Raw genomic sequence first — 25556 nt, 5'->3', positions numbered from 1 at the left:
CAAGTAAATAAATATTACAAACAGTTGCTAATGATCAAACAATATAAAGTAAAGCTGAGTTCACACGCACGAACAGACAGTGCGACCGAACTAATTAGAGCAAAGTCGCTTTAAGCTGAGAATTATCATTCAACCAATCAGCAACAAGTTGAAACCAGTTCTAACTAGTTAAATTGTTGATTAGAATTAAATTACCGTTTTGTAAGTTAAATTAATTATTTGATACCATTTTAACATGTAATTGGTATGTGGTTATTGTAAGAGCAATGAGTTTCCATGTCGATTTGTTTGTTTAGAGAAATTAATTGAATGCGGCGGATTATTTCGGGTAATTGTGGCATGCATTATTTATTCATTACCTACGTCATGCGGCAGTAATTACGAGATTAATCAAGCATTACATAATTATAATAATGTATACGTACAGGATTTAATATTTTAATATTAATTTATTTTAAACTTTATTGCACATATAGGTACTTTGATGAAACTGGCGGACTTAATGCCATGGGCATTCTCTCGATACTCGAATTATGCGACTTAATAATATTTTTATGCTATATTGAATTTTTACTTCTACTTGATAATTTAAAATTAGTTTGATGAAGCTGGCATGTCCTATCTGACTATTCTGAGAAGAAATATCGAAACAGACTCAGAAGTTTTACCCTTTTCTTGGTCTTGTATTCCTTTACGTACGTCAGAAAGTGTATATAATATATACATACATACATTGTTAACTAATTTTAATAATAATATTTTGTTTGTTGCAGAAGCGGCATGGCATGAGCGGTGGGGTGGGCGCGACATGCGGCGCGCGCCGCCCGCGCAACCCGCCGCCGTCGCACTCGCGCTCTCGTTGCTGTTGCGTCTCGTGAACGCCGGTCTGTACACCCCTTTATGTACTTTTTTATCGTTTTTAAACATAGATATATGACTCTTGATATTATGACCATTATTAAGAAAAAAAGTTAGGCGGACTTAGGGTCGGTTCATATCTGACGGAACATGCGTCGCGTAACGCCAGAACAGATAAAATGTATAGAAAACAGTTGACCGTTCACACTCAACCGATGATACGTCAGTACGACCGATGATACGCTCGACGTATTTGACGTCAGACATGATAGTAGAGATGTTTTCTAGAATATTTTGTTTAAAAAGCTATATAAAATACATAATATCAATCTTTTATTAATAGATACAAAACTCATTCCAATTCTACATATACTTAAGTCTTATCATTAGTACTAAATTAAATGTATCGCTTCAAATCTATCAGAATAAGATCAGCAACTACTATTTTGGTACCTATCTGAAGAAACAAGTCAATAAAGAAATGTCTGAAAGCTGTAAGCACTAAGTTCTAGTAAACAAGGCAAGAAGTTGGTAACTCCGCAGCTATCACTTAATTAAACCCACTTTAGGTCCTCTTCCTCAGGAAATCTAGTCTCGATCTGTACCTGACTACTCCAGTAAGGCGGTGAAGTTGCAAACTTTTAAAGTGTTTCTGATCAATCCACGGAATACAGAAGCTAGGATCAATTAACTGTTGAAGGGAATATAAATGACGGGGGAGCTTATGTAGCGTTGTTAATAACTGAAAGGAGTGCATATATTATAACATTTTAATAACAATATTTTAACCTTTGCAATAAAAGATCTGTTAGCAATCACTAACAGTAATTATTTGATTCAGTTGTCCTAAAACATACCTACGTAATTAGTGAAAAATGGGTTTACTAACAGGTACAATAATTGATTAATGAGTAGAAAAAAATCATGCAGTGATCAATGATTAACTTAAAATAAAACCTATTCATTCTTTAAAATCACAACAACCTTGATTTAAAAGGTACTTGTTCTTCTTCTCATATTATTGTCTATCTGCAACACTGATGTATTGTCCATTTGCACTCTATCGTTTAAAATTACAAGTTTTCTTTTTTCTTCCTTAATAAAATAATACATAATTCCAGGATCAATGGGCCCCGGAGTGCCTGAGAACATTACCGTGACGTTCCTGAACCCCACCACGGTGAGGGTTTCCTGGTCCACCACGGCAGACCTCGTGGAGAAATATGACGTCACATACAAGCCTTCCGACGCGAGGTAAGATCGAGGCTTGCAATTTGTGACTGAGGAGTTTCCAGACTGGAGTTTTGATTATTAAAACTAATTTGTTGATTTGATGGTCTTATGACGTGTCTACTTCTGGCGAATGCGCTGTTGTTATTACGTGCGTTCATTTAAGTAGGCTTAGTAAGAGTTTGTTTTACGTTGAACGAAAATGAAACAACAAAAACAACGAAGTTGGGCGCTGTGATTGGCTGGCGCGAATAAACCAACCAATTAGAGCATCGAAGGCAAACTCGTACTAAGCGTACAGTTCGCAACATACTCTTAAACGTTTCGTGAACGGCACGCTGCATTTGTCAGATGTGGATCCATCTTAAGACTTTCAAATAAACTGTTCGATATGATTTCACATAATTATACCATTTCGTATATCACTGACTGTTGTAAGTACTGAAATTAATATCGGTGCATGAAAAAATTACATTAATGAATCAAAATCCAGTTTCTGCGAAACTCCTCTAGTTACCTATGTTCTCTGTTGCAATCTGTCTGTCTGTCTCTGTCCTTTCTTCTCAGCTTTATGTGTTAGTAGTATGTCTGTGTACCTAACACTAATTTCTTATTAGTACATTAGTAACGTAGTATTAATAGTCAATGTTCAGTATTAAATATTGTTTAAACCCAAGAGATGAAAAATAATTCTTACGACAATAGACCGTGAAGATGAACGCGACGATTTATGCGACTCAGCAAAATCTAACGTAAAATGGTGTAGTTATGTTAGTAAGATAGCTTGTTAAACAATGTAGCATTTGTATAACGTTTATTATACATATAAACTTTCGTGAGACCTATTAAATTAGTTATTAAGTTTTTGGGCAACAGTCACCGCGTCGTGTGTCGCGGAATGCTACTCATGAATATGAGCCTCTAGCAGGACTTGAAACTAGTCGAGTTCCTCGTTAAATAATTATGTGATAAACATAAAAATCAATTGGTTTGCTTAAAATTATTACAAATTTTGCTACCTTTAAGAGTATTTAACCCAAACTAAAATATGGATTTCCAAACTAAACTGCAACATAATTCGACTACTAAATTCTGGTGAAATTGTACATAATACGGTCTTTCAAAACTGTTGCATTGCACCTGACGAAACACTGAGCTGATTACATAACTATAATACACGTATTATTAACGTACACAATGTATAAATTAAGGGTACCCAGATCAAAATTTATTACGAAGACAATTTCTGATAGACGAAAAATTACAAACTTACATTTTACATCTATTTTTCATGTCATTACGCATCGTGAAAAAGAATTCGCAAACCCTCTTACATCTGGGGGCACGGTAGTGCCCCCGCCAAGACGAGCCAAGCGAAGCGCAAGCGCAAGGGCACTACCTACCTTTTCTCGAAGCGCTTCGTCGTATTTTTGAACCTTCATAACTTGAGTTTGGGTTATACCAGATAAACAAAATTTTCAGGGTATAATGTCAGTGGTAGACTTAATAAACCTCTAAAGTTTCAATTGCATAGCTCTTATACTTTAGATTTTATTGATATCTAAAATACCCCGATTTCGTCACTCACTCACTCACTGATGATCAACAAAATTCTTAAGGTACTTCCTGAAGTCCTAGAAAACTGAAATTTGGTATGTAAGCTAGTATTAGTACCCAAACAACAAAAAAATCCTAAAACTTGGAACTTTTACCCCCCAACCCCTTAAACTAGGGGGTGAAAGTTTGTTCGAGACTTCCGCAACTTTTGACGCTAGAGGTCTGAATGCGGCCGCGGAGGGGTAAAAATCTGAAATAGGGAAACTTAATTCCCTATTTCCTGCTTGAGATCTGAAAATTATACACAAGTACATAGAACACAAACTTTTCATCAAATCAAAACATTATCCTACCCATAAGTACTTAGATATGAATAATATTACTACACTTCACTTCGGTAAGTGTTTATTAATCAACCTATACTTTTGAACATAAGCATCGTAAGTATAGTATGCGCCAACGCCCGCCGCCTGCCCCCTCGTCCCCGCGCAGTAGCTAAAAATAATCGGCCCGTCAGCGAGCGCGGCACCCGAACGCGGGCAGACGCGCGAGGGCAGACGTCGTTGACGGTTGTCTCGTTGAATGAAAAATTTTCGGAATATTTCGGTGATTTAAAAGTTTGCTATCGCGGAGAAAAAAACCATTTGCCTAATATTTAATTGTTAGTAGTTTAGTAGGTAAAGGTTTATATACTAGTGTTTTAATTTTCATTGATAAAAAGTATTAGGATTACGTTTGCAATTTTCTTATAAATTTAGTAGTTTAGTAGGTGAAGGTTTAGTTAGGTACTAGTGTTTTAATTTTCATTGATAAAAAGTATTAGCATTACGTTTGCAATTTTCTCACAAATTTAATTAAGAAATTCAAAGATTGAATAAGTAGGTATTTGCAATTAAGTAGTACTTATACCCCAAAAAAAAAAAGAAAAAATGAGCGACAAAAAAATACTTGTATTTGTCGCTCATTTTATCTTTCTATCATAAGCAACCTACAAAAAGAAATGAAATCCCACAAAAACATTTCATGTTAAATGTTGCCAAGACGAGACCATATAGCTCGCACTGTCAAAAAGTAATCAGATCCCGTGTAGAGCCAAGTTTCTAACCCTACATGCCCAGACCTAAATCGATAAGCCCTAATTTCACACTCAAGTTACGGGGAAATTCTACAGCCATAGCTCGTACTGCGTAGTTCGTAGCGCGTAGCAGAGTTTTTACGCTATAATCTCGTAGACGTGCAAACCTTGGACGTAACTGGCGAGTTGGCCGCACGGAAAGAGTTTAGAAGATTGAATAGATTTTTAAGCTCAAGCCCATATGACGAATAGCAAAAAGTCCGTGCGGCCGACTCGCCAGTTACGTCCAAGGTTTGCACGCCTACGAGATTATAGCGTAAAAACTCTGCTACGCGCTACGAACTACGCAGTACGAGCTATGGCTGTAGAATTTCCCGTAACTTGAGTGTGAAATTAGGGCTTATCGATTTAGGTCTGGGCATGTAGGGTTAGAAACTTGGCTCTACACGGGATCTGATTACTTTTTGACAGTGCGAGCTATATGGTCTCGTCTTGGCAACATTTAACATGAAATGTTTTTGTGGTACATATATCAACAGCCTATTAGTGGCCACTATTGACCAAAGTCTCTTCCTGCACGGAAAAGGTTTAGCATTAAACAGCACGCTTGCCCAATGTAGGTTGGTGGGCGATTAGCAAACCCTGTCGTTCAAAATTTTGACGTACATGTGAAGAAGAGTTGAAGAACAGACATGCAGTTTATTTTGTATATTTTTTTATTGTTTAGTTAGTTTGATGTGTAAAAATTGAACACGACTTAGAATTCGCCCTGCATTCCATAAGATTTCCAAACATGACAGGAAAATTACGGATGCATGGCAACCCTACTTGTATAACACATAGGTAGATTAATACATAAGTAGATTGGTAACACATGGTACCTTGTTAACGCTTTCAGTGTGCAAACATACAACATAATTCATTGTTGAACATTTCACTTAGAAGGGGAACTCAGGTTTCCGCTTCGCAATAAATAGCTCAAGAATCACGAATGTATTCGTAATCAAGTATGTTTCGGTATTTATAAGACTGTTAAATATTAAAATATGGTTGATTAATTTACAAGTTTAATAATTTTTTGTTCGTTCTTTCTTTGTGGTTTCCTTGATTGATTACTAAAACTAACTGATCACATATACAGTGTTCTACACATCTTTTTTTGAGAGTGGAAAATCATTCAATGACTTCTCCCGCTTAGGGCGAGGCAAGAGGGAATATTACACTCTTAATGACCAAAATCCACCCTGTTCATATTCTTGCATTTCGAGCCGGAGCCGTGGTAGACCCGCTAGGTAGTCCGCAGCTCCGGAGTGTTTTACACTGACGTTGATGTCCACCTACTTACTACCATTACGTTAAAACGTGGAATGTTCATTATCTCGATTTGCAATTCAAATCGATTTCTATTCTGTTTTTTTTTCACTTAATTACAGTTCCATAGTGTGTTTGTATATTGGTTTTAGAACATTTAAAATGTAGGCGGACAGACATTCAATTTGATTGAAGGGTAGATTAGAATTTTCTAGTTAAACAAAATATATTCAATCATTCTTTATTTTCGTATATTTAAAAACAAATTGACAGCACAAAGCTGTTTGTATATTAAGCCAGTGCCATTTTTATTAATATTAAATTAAGTTCATTGTTTTAGAATCTAATAATATGTTCAGATTTCATTTATATCTAATTTTCGGTTTCAATTTGAATATAATATAAAGTAAAAATACATTGTGAGCCAATATTATATTAAAGGTTTTTATTTATCACACTAATATTATAAATGTGTTTGTTTGGATATTTAGATGTTTGTCCGTTAATCACGCCGAAACTACTGATCGGATTTTGAAGAAATTTTCTATATTATAGACCGGGTATGAGCTGACGTGAATTATAGGATACTTTCTATCCTACGGGAACGCGGGCGAAGCTAGTAAAGAATATTTATGAACTGAGAAGTTTATAAACCAAAAATTCTACAAAATATAATTCTATAAATTCCAAATCCATTTGCAGCTATCACGTACAAAAGCAATACCCTAACACAAAACAATAAAATACCTTCCTAAATTCAGAAGATAAAAATGTCATTATATTTTCACAGCACTTTAACTTCGGTTTAAGAAAAGAAAAACCAAAGGTAAGGAAAAACTACGCGTCACTGATAACACGGCAGAAGTTATTTTTACCCCCAAAAACATTCGCGAGTTGAAAAGCGAATTCTTTTTGAAGATAAAGAAAGAAAACGGTTAGCGGTAAAATGTACCTGGTGAAAAAATAATGTTATTATTTTTACACAAATACGCTGGAATTTTGTTTTTATGGTAAAGCCGATAAACGAGCTGTGGGATTACCTGATCGTAAACAATTACCGCCGCCCATAGATACCCGAAACACTAGAGGCGTTACAAGCTCGTTGCTGTCCATTTGGGAATTTAAGGGTTGTTGAGGTATTGGGAAGGGGAGGGGATTAAATAGGCCTCCGGTAACTGCACTCGCACGACGAACTACAACTCAAGAGTTGTTTCACGTCGGTTTTCTGTGAGGCCAATTCACACCAAACACATCATCACATCTCTTAGGTTATGCAGATCCATTCGTGCAGTTACACGGCTCTTTCACACTTACTGGGTATAAACTGGTTAAATAATAAAAAGATATCATCACAAAAAAGATTTGAAAGGATTTTTAGGCTAATAACTCGTTATCAAAATAATTTGTTATAATCAATAATACCATATAGCCAATCACTTAGATTGAAAAGCGAAGATTAATCGATATTTTGTAAATATCAGCACATTGTTTATTAACACTCAATAAATTAAAACATCACCATTAATCTCCATTAACTACAGCTGTGACCCACTTAAACTATACATAAATTAAAAATAATAACTTTTCCTCAATCTCCAAAATACTAGCAGATTTTAAAATAATGTATAAGCTAGACGCAATATAAACTAAAGAATCTTGATCGCATCAATCGTAAGGAAAACACAATAATATTTGACATTTTGATGTCGAATTTAAAAGAAGAATATTTTTCTGTAGTAAATATCTAGGTAGAATAAATTCTGTCCGTCTATGATTTTTACGCTCAATTCTTTAAATCAAAAATATAATGTAAACGTATTGTATATTTGAATGACACATTGGATCAACTAGGTTTAAGGACATTGAATCCAGATATTATTCCATATGAGGATGTGGAAAAGTAAAGGGTTATAACATGAATCTGTGGCGATAAATGATATGGCAGGTGGCAGATGAGAGAAGTCGCACATAAACAATCGACCAATTATTAATCAAACGGATAATGACATAAATCCTACATCACACATGTGAGTTTACATGCGTAAAAAATGGATAGAAAATCCCAACGAACAATTGTTGGACAGAAAGCCCGCCAGACATGATCGCGTCGCCTGCTCGAAGGATCCTCCTTTTCTTACTCTCTGTAACCTAGAGGTGTATAAAATGAATGTAAATTAAATAGGTGTATTAATAAAATAATTAATGTCATAAAATCATACGTTCGTTTCATAGGGTTAGTTATACAGCTTATACAAAATGACATGTGTTTTTATATATGTGTTAAAACATAAATCATAAATATAAATATTCTCTTTGAGAAACGTACCTCATCAACAACGAAGTCGTGGTTAAAAGCTTATACAAAATAAACACAACAAAACATTTGAAAAATTGGCAACGGGTTGAATAATTCGTTTCTCGGCGGATGATAAATCTAGATCGTGTAAGCTTGTATTTATGTCCTATATTTGCTTGGCGGGACATGTCATAAGTCACAGTTGTATCTGAGTTTATTTTAGGTGCCATCTTACCAAAATTGTAGATGGAAATATGAAATCAGCTTGAAGTAGCGTATGAATAGATGGATGGAGCTATTTAAGCTGATGTATATTTTAGTCTTTCAGGGCCTCACAAAAAAACTGAATTGAAGTGGAACAACGCTTGCGTTGTGTGAGTAAGGTTACCGGAGGCCAAAAACCCCCTTCCCAATCCCCGATTCCCCAACAACTCCTAAATTCCTAATAGGCAACACACTAATTTGTTGTTGTCACGGTGGCTGAAGTGCAATGTGTAGCGGGTTCGATTCCCGCACGGAGCAATTCTTTGTGTAATCCACAATTATTGTTTCAGGTTTGTGTTTTCCACATTTTCTCCTGAAAATACTAACGCAGTGCAAAGTTTATTAAAAAAATAACTCTATGGAAATCTCTATCCTTTTTAGAAGTAGGAACGGGGTGGTTTTTAGTCAGTAAGAGTCACTTCCTCTCGCCTCACCGAGAGCAGAGAGAAGTGATTGGATGTTATTTCTCCCTCAAAAAAGACAGATAGATATTATAATGTATCTTCGTAATATTTTCTTTCTTTCTTACTTCTTATGATATGAAAAGATTTACTAAGGCTTGATGAAACCTTGTATGAAATTAATTACAAAATGAAATCTTCGTCTAACAAATACCTACTTAGCAGAGCTTCAAATAGAGTATAATTTATCGTTTTCATTATCATACCATTTTGATTTTAGTCAAAACATTTGGAAATGTACAATAAATTTAACCTTTCCATTTGAATTCTAAAATATTCAATGATTCGTGCCGTGGGGTGAGTAGTAATGGCGGAAACATTTAGTAATTGAAAATCGCTGGTGTTTGTTTTAATTAGCTTGTGATAGACATATAATTGATAGACTGAATTTTAGTGTTAATTGTTTGTGTTATTATTTGTTTGAATTTTGATATTTAATTGTATTAAATCCTGCTCAATGTTTATTAAATAATGCATATAGATAGTGCCTGATATCTGCCTCCTATATCAAGAGGTTTTAAATGCAAATACTAAGTAAGGGGTTCTTAGTTCAATTCAGTATATAATAGTAATATAGTATTCCATGTCTCTGGTCTAGTCAACGATCACGTCTTTAGCAGTTTGATTATGGAAAACTGTATTTTTATAGTCTAACTGACGAATAACTCATTGAAAACCATGGTAAAGTCATTATAGCCAAGGTAAGTTTCAAACATAAATCCATAACATACATATCCATAACATTACATACGTACATTACTAAATATTCCAGCCACAACAAACACACAGTGTTATGTATATTGTTGATATACCTAGACATCACCCTTATAACACAATATTGCGCTTAAGCAAGGAAGGAAAACATTGAACACTGATATCGCTCCGATAGTGCAAACTTGGCAAAAGCCTTGAACGTCAATATGGTATCAGTATAAGGAATAATAAATCTTATTAACGGTATATGTAGAGTTAAAAGTTGCGTGTTATATATACAATGGCAATAGGCATATTCACTTTTTGTGACCCGAAACACCAGTGGCATTACGTTATTATTGGACTGTACAGTCCAATAATTGAGATCTGTTACAACGTGTCGTGTTTGCGACAAAAACTATAATAGCTTTTGTATTTATATAGCAATAGAAGACAGCAAATATCAGAGTAACTTACTAAACAAACCGTGGCATATCCAGGAAGAACACCAGTACGAACTTTAAGTAGATAAAGAAGTTTAAAAAATTAAAAACTTAACTTTCATCCATCTTATGTTCAAGTTTAATTTACGACTTAATTAGATTTTACGCTGAAGAGTAGCAGATGCACGTCATTTATTACGTTCCTGTAGTAAAGGTTAAATTAATTTGTTTCTGTTTTTTTTTTTAATTTTGATACTTAGTAGGCAATCCGCAGCTTCAGGTCGGTATCAGTCTTACTGGGCTACACCTGTGGTGGTCTGAAGGCTCTTCGTAGCTACGGGTAGGACTAAGTATATTTAAAGTTAACTTGCTGATAATATACAGGTTCACATATTAATATTATACTTGATATATGAAGGATTTGTTTGTTTAAATGCGCTAACCTTAGTAACAACTTTACTGGCCTTTCAAAAACAGGAGGATGAAGTCGGTTTTTTTAAAGCAGTTTATTGAAAATTATTTATTACCAGCGCGACAATCGCCGCGTCGTGTGTCGCGGAATGCTGCTCATGAATATGAGCCTCTAGCAATAGCATGGCTTGAAACTAGTCGAGTTCCTCATCAAACAGTTACCGTACGTGAGTTAGCCGATAATATAATAAAGAAAATTATTAAGTTTATTTTTTAGGCTAATATATGCATAACTGAGAGCTACATTAAGTAATCTACATTCGTATGCTTAAATTTCTACTACAAAACAACAAGAAAACTCAGGTGTTACAAAATATAAGGAACTGTTCTCTACCTCAAGTCACACTGAACGTGTGTTGTAAGCAATTTGTCAGTGTAGAACCAAAATATTACCAACAATTAACAATTTAAACCTTTGTATGATTGTGTGTGTTATTTACTGTACGAATTAATTTCTAGGAGAGATCTTGTTCCTGTCTCACGCAATCGCGTCTGGTGAAACGTGTGGGTGAATACACGATAACGGTGTTGAGTCAACAAGATGTGGTAGGAAATTAGACGTTTTGGTACATGACTTACGAAATGTTTTTGTTTGGCTATTAAGGCTGTGAGGATTGAGTTTATTCCTTAAATTAAATGGACTTATTTTTGCATTCAATGAAATAAATGCTAGATATTAAAGCTAAAATTATACTAAAAATGTAAGAAACTTAAAACAATTTATTTCTTCAAATAATTGACGATACAGCTCTTGTTCTTATAATTTATATTGTACAGAATAATATTATAATGATAATGCCCAAAAAAATAACAATTTAACAATTGAAATATTTTCTAATATTCTCTTTGTTATCAAAACTTGTCTAAAATAATCAAACCGTTTTTGATACACATATTAATTCCAACCATTTCATACCTTATCAAATACTATGTACAAAAGAAACATAACCACATAAGTTCCTACACCCAAAACTATACGCAAACATATGATTTGTAGTAGATAATAAATTGAATAGGTTTTCATTCAAAGGACTGTGGGTTTCGGTATACCCTCGCTTGGCCATGGGGTATTTGATAAAGGTACTGTTATTGTACCATATCACGATATCCTTTGTTTTATTGTACCGACAGAGTTCTGAGGTTTCCTCCTCTGTTTGTGTTATCCCCACATAATGCTATAGAAAGCCTACGGTTATCAGCATATTGATAAGTCTAAATTTTTGTTTGTTTAGGATCCTGTACAATGGGAATGGAAAATAAAAAGGAAATGTTTTATAAATGGAGAGAATTTAGGTTGGGTTTTTGCAAATAGGCTGATTTGTTATAACTGGGTAGTATTTTATGAAAATTTGCAAAGGTAGCTAAAATTTAGACTCCGGACTATCTTCTAATTCTAGCAAGATGTTATGTATAAAAAGTAGCATTGGGCATTGGGAAGTTTACTCACTGTTAGGAGGCTATAATATCTGAAGTTAATCTGAACATAAAACATTAAGAAAAACAAAGTAAATAAAACAAACAATTCAACAAAACACTCAAAAGATACACATTTAAAATTCCAAAAGCAATGCAAATGCAAAAGCTATACACTAATATTATTTACAGAATCAGCAACGTCTATGAGTTAATTTAATATTCAGTATAAAACGGGAACGCTGGAACTGTTCAATATTCAGCAGCTCAGTCGATAGTGCACAGCTAAAAGTTGAAAGTTCATACCACTAAAAAGGGGATATGATAATTAATGCAAACTAGACCACGGCTCCCTGACTATGCAGAATAGAATGTTGACACCGTTTATGACATTAAGCGGTTTAAGATCTACACCGGTGCTATTTGTTACCATCCTTTGATCGGGACTTGGTGGTAAGGTGAAAAGGACTTCAGTTTATGGGTGTTAAGGTGTAGTTTTGATTGGTAGCGTTCTTGGTTGGTTTAAATTGCATTTTATATTATCTGTCAACCAGTTACCTTGATCACTTCGTTGTATAATTTAATAGGAGTCTATTACCTTTTGAGCAAAGGTTTGCATTCTATCTTTCTATTGACAATTTAGGATTAGTAATTGGATGATTATTCCCATTAAAAAATAGGATTAAAGATTTTTTATCTCGAGTAGTCGAGTATCTCAAACTTAGTCAGATCGATAAAGCAATCAAATCCTAAAACCTTTAAAAAAACTTATAGTAAGTATTCAATTATTTTAAAACATTTTTAAGCAATATATTTTAAAACAGTGCGACGCTCGGATTCAATCAGATTTTGAATTGGTTTATCTATTCAAACACCAGAATTATCTCTTAGTAAAATTTAGAGACCAACCACCAACAAAAAGCATTAATTCCATATGTAGATACGTCTATACGGCATTGATCTTTTTACATCCTTTCAAAAGCCCATTTAGTAAATAAATTGGGTCGAAAAATTCAGCTAAGTCAATAAATATATCCATTTATCCCTTTCTGGAGTTTCTAAATAAATTATTAACATCGAGAGTTTTTCTCTCCTGCGAAACGTACTCAATTATGTACAGGGTGTGATAAGAGATAAAATAGGGACGACAGAGATAAAATATTATTTATTTGACTTTACTTCTTAACATTTTTCCGTTTATTCCGAGGTCCGTTAAAGTTGAATGTGTGTAAATAATTTTGAAGGCAGAATTGCTGCTAATTTTTTTTGTAATTTTATGGGTCTATAAGCTTCTGCCAGCAACTTCGCCTGCGTTCCCGTAGGATGAAAAGCCTTATCACCTAAGTCAGCTCATACTCTGTCTGTATACCAAATTTCAACACAATCCGTTCAGTAGTTTCAGCGTGATTGACCGAAAAACATCCAAAAAAACAAACACATTTTTAATATTAGAGAGACTTAACTATCAAGCTAGCTTTTTTATAAACATCATCCAGCTTTGGTATGTATGATATCAAGTAAAATAGTTTAAATTAAAATAAACCTTATGTTATATAATTAAAAAGACTACTTTCAAACAAAGATCAAATTGATTCTACCAAACATTAAGGCGTGTTTTGAGAAATGCCTAAAATAACAAAAGGCAAACTTCTTCCATTACGTTTCTTAAGCAAATTTTATAAGTAGAAACAATATAATTTCACTCAATAATCACCTCTAGGCGTAACCTTTCACTGCACTGTTCCCAACTTTGGAACCAGGGAAGTTTGTACTGAGTTGAGTCTCAACTAGGTAAAGTATACATTTTGTTGTACAAAAGTTGAATGTGAATTTGTAACAATTTCAATCTGCCACATTATATTTTAGAATTAATGATGAGTACTTATGTGATTTTCTGTTTAATATAATGTTGTAGATTTTAAATAAAAAGATTTAAATCACATTTAATATTCTGATGTGAAAGTTTGTTGGTCAATCACTATAAAATTTTGTATACAGACAAGGAATGGGTGATAGAATTCTTTTTATCCTACGGCAACGCGGTAGGTAAAACAACGCAACACAGTAAAATCCGCTGGCAGAAGCGAGTCTGATCTAAAAAATAAATGCAAATAATTCTGAATCATGGCTCGTCATATTTACTATAATTAAATACTGCTAGCTAATAGTACTTATTTCAAAAATGACAAATCAGTTGCTTATTCTGTAAACATACCTACAGGTCGATCAATAATCGCATATAATGATACTTCAGAATGTGAATTGGAAACAAAAAAAAATACATACACAAATAATATTTCTGAACCGTACAAAATACTTACAGGTTAAGTACTAAAGACGACTTAAATCAAATCTAAAATACATCTAAAAGGACAGCCTTTCAAGAGGAAAATAACATTTTAGACATTTGACACAAGTCAGTGTAATTTCAGCGCGGAAAGAATTGAGAAATGGAATCAGCCGTTTCGTGCCTATAGTCCTGTGACAAAACGGATCGAAATTTGATAAATGAAATATTGTAATTTGATCGGAAATGTTCCAAGGAAATTGAAGTTTCATTTATTTTCGCAAAATATTTGTAAGTAAATTTGTTATTGGTTATTTTGATTAATGTGTGTGATTGGTCGTAGATGAAAGGTTTTCTTTTGTATTTATTAGTGGTCAATCCGATTGCGTCCTTAGTCGAGAGAGATATATTCCTATGACAACTATTTGTGAATCATTATAATGAATTCTGCCATGCGGAATTTGAACCAGTTGCCTAGTAACTGCGTCTTCTAGTTCAAATGCTGAAATACCCATAGCAAATAAGTCAACATCATCATCAACAGCCATTAATTGGCCACTGCTGACCAAATGCTTCTTCTCGCACGGAGAAGGTTTTAACATTAATCACTACGGTTGATTAATGCTGGTTAGTGCAAATAAGTACTTTTATAAACACATTACTAACTATATTAATCGTTCAATAACCTCAAACTTTGGTCTTATTCCTTAACAAAATCCAAATTTATCTTAATAGCTTTTACGCAAAACAGTAAAGCATTACGTTTACGTGGAAACAGCAATAAAAAGACGTTATTTGCAACGAAAATTGATTTTTACCTCTGAACACGTTTTATATTTGCCGAACAAAGCGAGCATCCTGTGTACATACTTACGCAAACAAATTGAATTTCTGTATGATAGCCGTTTTAAATTCTCTTTGTAGCAGTTATTGGATAAAATACCCTATTGCTATTAATATTTGGTCTATTACTCTCTGAAATGACCTTAGCCTTTACTCAGTACTTAATTAGGAATTTATTTTCTTTGGTTTGGCATTTGATTACTTTGTTGTAAAATTGGCAAAGCAGTTTTGGAATTTCCAAATATCACATCAGTCAATAATTTTGTTCGGGTTAATTCATGTTCATGTTTCGGTTCACATTCCTGAGACATAAAAAAGCTATACTTACTTCATAACGCAATTGGGCAACTTAATTATTCTCAACTATGTTTGGGATAAAAAGTATCCTATCATCCATTTCAACTCATACACTGTCTGTATACAAAATTTCATTAAAATCCGTTGAGTAACTTCAATGTGATTGACAAACTAGAATCCAAATATCCAAACAAACAAACGTTCACATTTATAATATTAGTTTAATAAACACGAATAAAGTATTTCTTAGAGATGAAACTCCGACAAATAATGTCATGAACAATTTCACACATACAACAGTTAATTCTGATCAACATTTCAATGAGCACAGTGACGTAAAAACTCCGATCAACGCAGATATACTTAGCGACACAGCTCACCTGACAATAACCAGTAAAACCTGACCTTTCATTACACTGAAATCTTTTTCAATTCAAGGTCAGCTTAAACTGGGCGCTATTTAGTAAGGGAGAATGCGTTTACCAATACATAGAGACTGGAGCAGGTCGTCAGTATTGATTACAGCTCGTTGTACAGGTTCTAGATATACACTATCTGTGAGATTTACTGAGATCATGATATTTGGGGTAGGTAAAGGCAATGAAAAGTCAATTATACGATTTTAGTATATCTTCTTGGTTTCCATTTGGCAAAATTAATCTAAAAGAAGTTTTGTTATTAGTATGAGACTAGAAATATGTCCAATATAGTGACAATAAGCATTAGGGTGTCCCAAAAAAATAAAAGTCGGTATTTTTGAACGCATACCCTCTAATTATTTTCGAATAGTGTCAACATACACGTATATAAAGTTTCATTTACCTAGAAGCATGGTAACCCGTGCCGACTTGCCTTGATACATGTCAGTACTTGCAAATTTTTACGCGTCGGAGTTATCGTATCGCAGTGTTAGTTATTACTTGTTTGATTTATTTGTGAACATATTGTTTTCGTTTAGTCAAGATGTCAGGGGTATTACGCAGTTTTAAAAAGTGCATAGTCTTCATAGGTGATGTAAAACATCAAATTTGCGGTTCGAAATTGCCCTCCAATTGCCAAGTATTGGCAGTTTTGTTTTACAACATTCGCGAAGACAATATAATCAATGAAAGTGCAAACCTAACTATTCGTGAGTGCATTATTTATTGGGAAAAGGCCCGTATATCAACTAAAGCATTACCCAACTCTGTTAAGAAGCTAGTAACCATATACCAAGTTTAGAGAGATCTACAAAAAAAATGCGAACAAAACCCAAGACTTATTTAAACGGCCTCCTCAAGTTTATTTCTAATTTGGACAATTTATTCGACATTGCATATCAGATTTGAAGCTCAATAAAGATAGATGAAGATAAGATCTTCTTGCAGCGACAGAAAGAGTTTGGCAGGCCTGGTCACTTAGCTGGAGTGGACAAAAACCGGAGCCTTGGTAAACTTGCTAGGTAGGTCGCAGCTCCGGATCAGGTATCAGCCCTACTGGGCCCATCTATGCTGGTCTGATGGCTCTTTGTGCCACACGGGTCTGGTTCTGATCGGGCTAGGAGCTACCTTTTGCTCACCGTCCGTAGACCCGCACTTACGGTGGCCAGAGATCGTTGGGCGATCCCTGACGCCCGGAGTGCCTCTCGTGACGGCTGGATCTTGAGAAGGTTCGTTTCCTTACGCGTCCCGCTTTTTCCTTAGCTAGCATGACTGCTTCGCAGAAGGAGGAGATCGCATCCCAGTCTCCCTCGCTCTACACCATGGATTGAACCAATGTCGGACGCGAGAGGTCGCCGTCGCCGAGCACATCCCTGAGGACACGGCGGTGCTCAGCCCATACAGGGCATACCGCCACCTGTACACCAATATGTTCCAACATGTCCTTTAGGCGGTCACTATTGAGGCACTTGGACTCAACATTGATGATTAGTCCATATGTAACTCCTCCAAACTCCTCCGGCCTTGTTCGATCATTTTAAAATTGATGACAGTTTCCTACACTAGGTCCTATTCATGGTCAAAGAACGCTATTTTTCTACAAGTAACGGCACAAATGTTAATACTGAAGCCGTTAATGATACAGCCAATGAGTGAGCAGTGAAATTAATGCAAGATTTCCACCAAAAAAATCACACTTGAAGAGGAACAAAAACAGTTATTACTACACTGCGCACAGGAACCACTGACTGAAATATCCTGACTGTAGAAGAATGCCATTACAGAGCAAATGTTATATATAATATTATTTTAATAATAAATAAATATTTACAATAATAAAAAATATTAATTTATAACATTAAAGCTAACTTAAAGTGATTTTCCTTACAATCTCCATACAACATTTTTCTTGAAACTTTGACATCAAGTCGGCACGGGTTCCCGTTATCCGATACCAATGATATTTTTTATTTTAGTTATTATGGTCAAATAGAAAAAATATAGAGGGTATGCGTACTTAAAATCAAAAAATTTTTTTTCGCCCTACTTGGCTGGGACACCCTAATAAGCATAGTAACCTAATGTAATATAGGAGTCATAATATAACTGGTGAAACCATTTTCACCAGTATGTTATGTTCCATGTGAACGTTGTGTGTAACGTGAATGTATAAGAGGCCCGACGCATGAGAGAGCGGGTTCAAAATCTACAAACAGCAAGTACCAATGTAACTTTTTTTGAGGTGCGTATACTTTCTAACATTATTTCGACACCACTGTCAAACGGTGAAACAAAACATCTTGGGGAAACCTACACTTTGAGCAAGCGTGGTGATTAATGCTCAAGCCTTTTCTGTGATAAGAGGTTTTTGGCCAACCACTGACTACTTATGAGCTGATGATATTACATGAGCACCTCTGCCTATTACGTCGAGCATGAGAGATATGACATTATGCCATGTCTTCTCTAATAATACTTTTCTGCTCCAAGAATAGCCAACACATAGCTAAATAAAATGTACCAATACACAAGAACGAAGCTAAAGTTCATACCTACATAATATTGATTAAATATACCGTAATGGAATTAACTTCGTCTGAAGTAAACTGATTACGATCGTGTACTGTAATAGTGTACACGACATTGCTTTTGAACTTGAAATAGTAACACGTTAAGGTATCGATGTGAAAGCCAAGGTTTGTAGAGCAAAGGGCACGGTTACAATATATTTTAAGATTATTATTGGGTTTGGTTTCAGTATCAAAGTCTTGTGTGGCGTCTCTGTTAGAATATTTGAATACTTATTGTTTATGTTTTGGTAGTATTTAGATACAATGACATTATACGTTTCTTGAATTACTGTGATGATACCAATATATTCAGTTTCCAACGTTTATTATGTTGATTGTCAATCCCATAGTGTCTCGGGCGAGGAGAGACAGAGTTTTAGACTCTTACTGACTAAAAACCACCCCATTTCGCTTTTCGAGCAGAAGCCTCGGTTACCCACTAGGCAGCTGCAGCTCCGGGTATACACTTCCTATCCTATCCTAGTCTCTAAAGTTACTATTAGACTCCGTTGTAGATTGCAATTTAGTACTGCGATGAAACCAACTAGACAATAGTCACATTCCATTTCAAATTATGTAGCGGCTTTATGACTGTCATGGAATAAAAGAACAAAAAAAATATCACTGGATAATTTTGTTCAAGTTACTTAACTTTACTTCACGTTTCTTAATACTATTATTAAAATAAATCTCCTCTTCAACGATATTATTTTTATCAGTTGAGAAGTTACCTGTTACTTCAGAACTTTTATGATTAATATTCATCCGTTAGCAGCTGTTCTAGCCACTTCACTCCTTCGTAGATAAAACAATCAAGATTTTTACAAGCGACACTTTTCCTTACATACTAACTTTGATGGCTTAGTAGTTTATGATCCTCAGTTCTTAAGACGAGACTTGTAAAAGTGAGACCCATCTCCGGTTTGTTATGTCTCTTTTTAAGTTGATTTTCTTTGACTTTTCAGTGTATATTATAATAATATACTAGCTTCTGCCAGCGGATTTGCCTGTGTTTCCGTGGATAAAAAATAGCTTAGTATTATTCCAGACCATAATCTACCTCTCTTCTAATTTCAGATAATTTTTCAGCAGTTTTCAGCTTGCATAAAGGAATATTCTAATTCCCAACCCGCAAAAGGCTGGCAACGCACTTGCAACGCCTCTGGTGTTTCGTGTGTCCATGGGTGGCAGCGATTGCTTACCATCACTGACCTCTTATACTAGAGACTCGTTTACCGGCTTATACCAAAGAAAAACTAAATGTAAAGCTCATGTAACATTTCAATAGACTATGTTTATTAAAGATTCATTTATTCTGAGGCAAGCTGAAGTTTCGAGACCTATAAAATGTATTATTTAAAAGTAAAATATTAACCGTAATACACTAAGATCAGAACAATGTTATTAAGCTATCAAAATAAGGTTTCTTTATAAGAAACAAAGTAATCCCGAAGAATTTTTTATACCCTTTTAAAATATTCTTTTACAAGATTCGCTCACATTTGGGCGAAGTTTTATAAAAAACTTGTGAGGCATTAATCTTCAAAAATACATACAACTTTTTAAGACAGAAGCTGAAGTTTTAGTTCATTATATTTGTTGGGTGTAGGGATGTAAATATTTGAGCAGTCGTGCTAAAAATCGTAAAGGTTGACACATGAAAGTCAGTAGTGCGAGCTTAGGGTAGGGCTCGTTGATGCGGGTTTATTTGAAACAATCATGTTGACGCACACGCTTGATTTGTCTGAAGGTAAAAAATATCTTCTTTTGGACCGGTGAGATTCAACAAAAGAAAACAAACGATGTCATACTTAGATAAATCCTAGTAGATAAAATAGGACTTTTGCAAACGAACTTTTCCTTAATGTATTTATCTTCTAATTTATACCATTACCGATTTTATTAGGGACTCTAAGGGCTTAGTACGAATTTGTTTTACGTATTACGAGATCGAAACGAGTGTGTTCTGGCTCACATTGTTCGGTTCATACGCGCCGGCCAATCAGAGGGCCGAACGCGCTCTTGTTTCATTTTCGTTTATTGTAAAGCTAACTCGTACTAAGGGTATTGGCTAATTTATGATATTAGTTAAGACAAATAATTTTATACACCACAACATTAAGGTTTTAAAGGTCCATTCTAAAGAAATTTCAGATTTAACTCGCTATACCTAAAGTGGGAGTTGGCCTTTTAGGTCATGTATATTCCCCCCTAGTCCCAAAACTCCTTCCTAATGCATCGCTCCACCAAATTGAGTCTGGATTACTTATCGCTCACGTTGTTAAGTGTCTGATTATAAATTCATTTATCTGCAATCCAAGTTTGTTGTTAGGTACCTATAAACGTTGTTATGTAATTTTATGGCTGTGTTATAACTTATAGTAAGATTAGTTTAGTTATGGTGTCTCATAATTATTATTGTTAACTGTTGTGTCAGTACCTTATGTGAAATTAGTAAGCTACTTCATAATCTTCATAATAAACTTTTTTTTATTGCATTTTGAACATGTGTCTTGAGAATTGTCTGCGGTTACTATGGCGCGTTGACTACTGTGCAACTTGTAGAGGGTTCGATTCACGTACGAAGAAGCTCTTTGTGTGATCCACAAATTGTGTACCGAACCGTATGTAGCCAATTAACTAATTTTACGACAACACTTTATTACGGGGTCATATAAAGATATGCTTATGATAGAATAGTAGTATTTTAAAAATCTCATATTTTTCAGGGCAAGGAAAGACAAAATCAAAACGCAGTAGAATATATTTCTCCTTTCTTTTTTTCAAACACAAAATTATTTTATTTCATGTTAAAGCGTTAAAACTTTACAAAACTAGTTTTTCAACATAAAACCGGTGTAAAAATGAAGTGAATTTATTCTAGATGCAAGTAGGAAAGGATTTGGAGTAGTCTTGCAAATCCCCGCGGAAAGCGTTCGAGGTAGATACAAAGTGTAAGAACAAGATTTTACTCTCCTACTTTATAAATAATACAAAAACTAGACGAGCATAAATGATAAACTCTTCTGTGTACTTTAGGAAATAATAATAGTAACAAATGTTAAGGTTTACGTTACGTATTTTATTTGAACATAAATTAATCTAACAAAATCCAAAAGTAAAAATCACCCTAATTAACTAGCTACTATTGAAATAAATTACAGACAAAATGTACATGTCTATAAAACCTGCTCCTAAGTGTCACAAACACTTTTCTGAAAACTGTATCAAAATCGGTTTGGCTAATCGTGAGATATAATTGCGCACAAACATACATACATATCTACATAAAGGTGAAACAGAGATCCTCCATATTTCTAGACGTTTGTTAAAACATTACAAACTATGACACAGGTTTCATAAATTATAAAGATACTTAACTGTACAAAAATATGTTACACCTAGAAGATTATAAAAAAAAACCATAGCTATTGTAACTTTATACATAAAAACCATTCTCAGAACTAACTTCTGAATTGTTTACCGCCCACATAATGTGTTACCTATAAACCACAAAAAAGTACTAAAGAGATTTTCATAATAAACCTCCAAAAAAATCTTCGCCGTCATAATAAAAAATAGACACAATGGCCGATGAAAAAACCAAAGAATTTACCACAAATTGTAAACGGAATAGGTAGGGGTGGCAGGCGGAAGTCGTATTACCGATAAATTTCCTGGCGAAAACACCGGCGCTTTTGTTGTCCGTGCAACCCTAATTTGTTTCGATGGAGTTTCTGACAATGCTATTGATTATAGACATGTATTAGGACATAATGGATTGTGATCACGAAAAATGTGTTCTTAATGTGATCGGCTACGTATTGTGGATGGTTGATGGGATTTCTCTTTTGATATTTGAAGCGGTAATGAATTTTGTGGTCATTTGGAACCGTATATACTTTTGTAGGTTCTACAAAAAACAAGTCATAATGCTTTATTTACTGTCCAATAATCAAAATCAATACATGACAATACTTGATTAACAAACCTAACCCACAAAAAACCGGCAACGCATTTGTAACGCCTCTGGTATTCTTCAGGTGACCATGGACGGCGGCGATTGCTTACCATTAGGTGATCCGTCTGGTCGTTTACCGGCTTACAACATAAAAAAAACAACAAATATAAAATAATTTAAACTAACTGATAAATTTTATTTAAATTAATAGAGTTTTCCTGTGTAGCGTATGTGTTTAGTATGATTTTAGTTCCAAATTTTACCTTCTACTTTAATTGAAATCTTTGTTAGATTTTTCAAACTTTTTCATACTTCTTTTTCCTTTCGATGAGGTCACATATTTTTGGTTAGGTATTTTAGTAACTAAAGATTATTTTGAGACAAATAAATAAAAAAACAAATTGTTTCAATCTGTTTTTGTTAAGCAATTTTCTATTAAAACTCCGAATATGTTTCGGTAAGTAAAACAAAAGGAAAATTAATTAAAAATAATACACAATCTACATAATTATGTACCTATGTATTAATGGAATCTAAATGTAAATAATCGTACTAACATGTCTTACGCTTTCGATGTCATTAAAAACAGCATGTTGAACGCTTAAAACTAAAGAATTAGAACAATCTAGAACTTGTATGTGACCTCATCGTGTACAGCTTGTTACGAGACTACAACGAAATTGACTCATCGTCTATTAGTTACAGAGTCGTGCTGGAAGTGGCTGGCAACTCGGACGCAGTAATCCTGAGCGGGTTGGAGGCAGACACGCAGTACCAAGTCACTGTCGCCGCGCTTTGGGGCGGCCATAAGTACAGAAGTAGACCTATTGTCTTCCGCACGCTGGGTGAGTTTGTCACTTCTATTTTTTTATATATCGGCACGCGTTTTATCCCCTAAGGGGTAGACTAGGTACTAGACACATTGTGGCACGTAATGCCACTGTACAATGTACACCCACTTTTCACTATTTATGTTGTAAGTTCCATGTAATAGGTGGTGAGCCTATTGCCATATACCGGGCACATTTACAGGCTACGTGCGCGTGCGAATACCGAGAAATTTTTGTCACTTCTAGTTGTTTGGTTTCTGTGTTCCTTGATTACTTTTTTTCCAAATTCAAACCTGAGTTTGGAGTTTTTTTCCACTGCAGACATTAATTTTGACACATAAACTTGATGAAGCAAAACATTTTGAACCATCCAAAAGCGATTTAATTAAAAATAACTACTCAGTGGCTAGGCAATTGGCTGCCGTACAACGTGTCGTGGTTACGATTCCCGCAACGAAAAGCTCATTATGTGATCCACAAATTGTTGTTTCGGGTCTGGGTGTTATATGTATGTGAAGTTGTGTGCTTGTAAACGCACCCACAACACAAGAGTAAATCCTAGTGTGGGGCAAAATTGAAAAAAGAAAGTGTGAAAGTGAAAGAAAAAAGTTACGAGTTACGCTAGGCGTTATAAAAAGAAAATATCCTACACTAACTTCTTCATCTTCCAAATACAAACTTAATACTCTAACCTTTTTAATAAAATTACCGCACACACCGGCAACGTGTTAACGAACTTTAGACCTCTTACAGGTGATGTTTCGCGTGTCAACTATTAATATGTCGAAGTGAACATGCAATATAGACATTACCATTAGTAGGATAAGGTCGATTCTAGAGGTATCTATGATTTCAACATTTTATTACTATGTGGGCTTTCGAGGGTTGGTAGTGTTACGCCTACATTTCTTGTTGAATGAGGCTGATGTGGGTTGATTGCTTACTTTTTTGGATTTGTATATTGAGTCTTATTTTATTGAGTGTCGTGGTAAAGTCTATTGATTATTTCATAATATATAGACGCTAGACGCTTCCGCACCCGAAACTCCGGAATACCTAGCGAGATACCAGGGCTTTGGCTCGAAAAGCAGGAGTTTGACACTCCCTCTCGCCTCACCCAAGATGGGAGAAGTCATTGGCTGATTTTCCCCCCAGAAAAAAAACTTAATTAATTTTAATACTTAATTTAAAACCTCTTTTCCTAAGACCAGTCAAATAAGATCTATTATCGCGTGATCGAATTGCGTGGTTTGTACATACACACAAAATAGCAGGTCATTGACTCCCCCATTACTTAAAATTACCATCAAACAGTTGGCGATGTATTAATTATTTTAATGTATTTCATAACAGTCAACTTTTTGATGAAATTATTCAATTGCGGTATTTAAATGTCGCGAGTTCGAAGTACTTCTGTCAAAGTCAAATAAATATGAAAGAGTTTTTTTTTTGAGTTTCAAAGTCATTTGAATAGAGCATCAGTGAGTTGGAGCGTAGGGGTGTTATTGTAGCCATCATCAAATATCACCAAGTTGTTTTAATGGTAATTTTAATTTTATGTGGAGTTTAAAAATACAGTTCGACCATTTTATAAGTTTCAATGTTTTGATGATGACATCAAATATGCATGTAGTAAATACTGCATTTCATTTTAGTTAGTATTTTTATTAATATAGGAAAATTGTTTTACTATCAAACTTAGACTTAGACTCAATACAACTATATTTTAAAAAGAGAACCGTCTTCAATTTTCTTTTCTGCCTCCGTGTTTTACGTACGGTAATAACCCTAAAGCCTCCTAAATCTGAAAAATATAATACTCTGCTGAAAACCGCACCAAAATCGGTTCTGTCAAACGTGAGATAATCGCGCACAAAAATACATACATACGGGTCAAACTGAGAACCTCCTTTTTTAAAGTCGGTTGAAAGGAGGAGTACCATAAAACTTTGCTATGATACAGCTAGACACCGTCTAGTATAGTAGAGTACTCACAATTCATCGCTATGATAATGTCATATTTTTAAATTACAAAATCCATTTAGTATTGGTTAGTAACAAAAAACAATTCTATATTTAAACTTATCAATTTTCTATTAAGCCAAAAAACGACAGAGTTTTTAATAAATACATAATCTGCTCCAATCCCCTAGCTGGAAACGAAGGCACGTTCGTACTGCGAACGTACACAAGCGTAGATTAAACAGTCACAACTAAACAGAAAAACGGACCGAGATCAACATTGGTTCAGTTGTTAATGTAAATACAGACCTGTTG

General features: G+C 34.6%; 1 protein-coding gene across 4 annotated transcripts in view; it reads left to right on the top strand.

Moving 5' to 3' along the window:
• Positions 1-25556, top strand: part of LOC118269237 (uncharacterized) — a 178695-nt gene that overhangs the window by 102969 nt on the left and 50170 nt on the right. For 2 of the 4 annotated variants that reach the window (XM_050700428.1, XM_050700430.1), the window contains exons 2-4: positions 774-884; positions 1980-2112; positions 23155-23294. In XM_050700428.1, coding sequence (XP_050556385.1) covers positions 809-884; positions 1980-2112; positions 23155-23294 — 349 coding nt within the window. In that variant the 5' untranslated portion in view covers positions 774-808. Of the gene's footprint in view, positions 1-773; positions 885-1979; positions 2113-23148; positions 23295-25556 lie in introns of all 4 variants that reach the window. The other 2 variants (XM_050700421.1, XM_050700425.1) reach the window with 1 other exon arrangement.

Source organism: Spodoptera frugiperda, chromosome 2 (genome assembly GCF_023101765.2).
Source record: "Spodoptera frugiperda isolate SF20-4 chromosome 2, AGI-APGP_CSIRO_Sfru_2.0, whole genome shotgun sequence".
NCBI lineage: Eukaryota > Metazoa > Arthropoda > Insecta > Lepidoptera > Noctuidae > Spodoptera > Spodoptera frugiperda.
The sequence above is the reverse complement of the archived record's forward strand: the minus strand, read 5'-3'. Positions and strand labels throughout refer to the sequence as shown.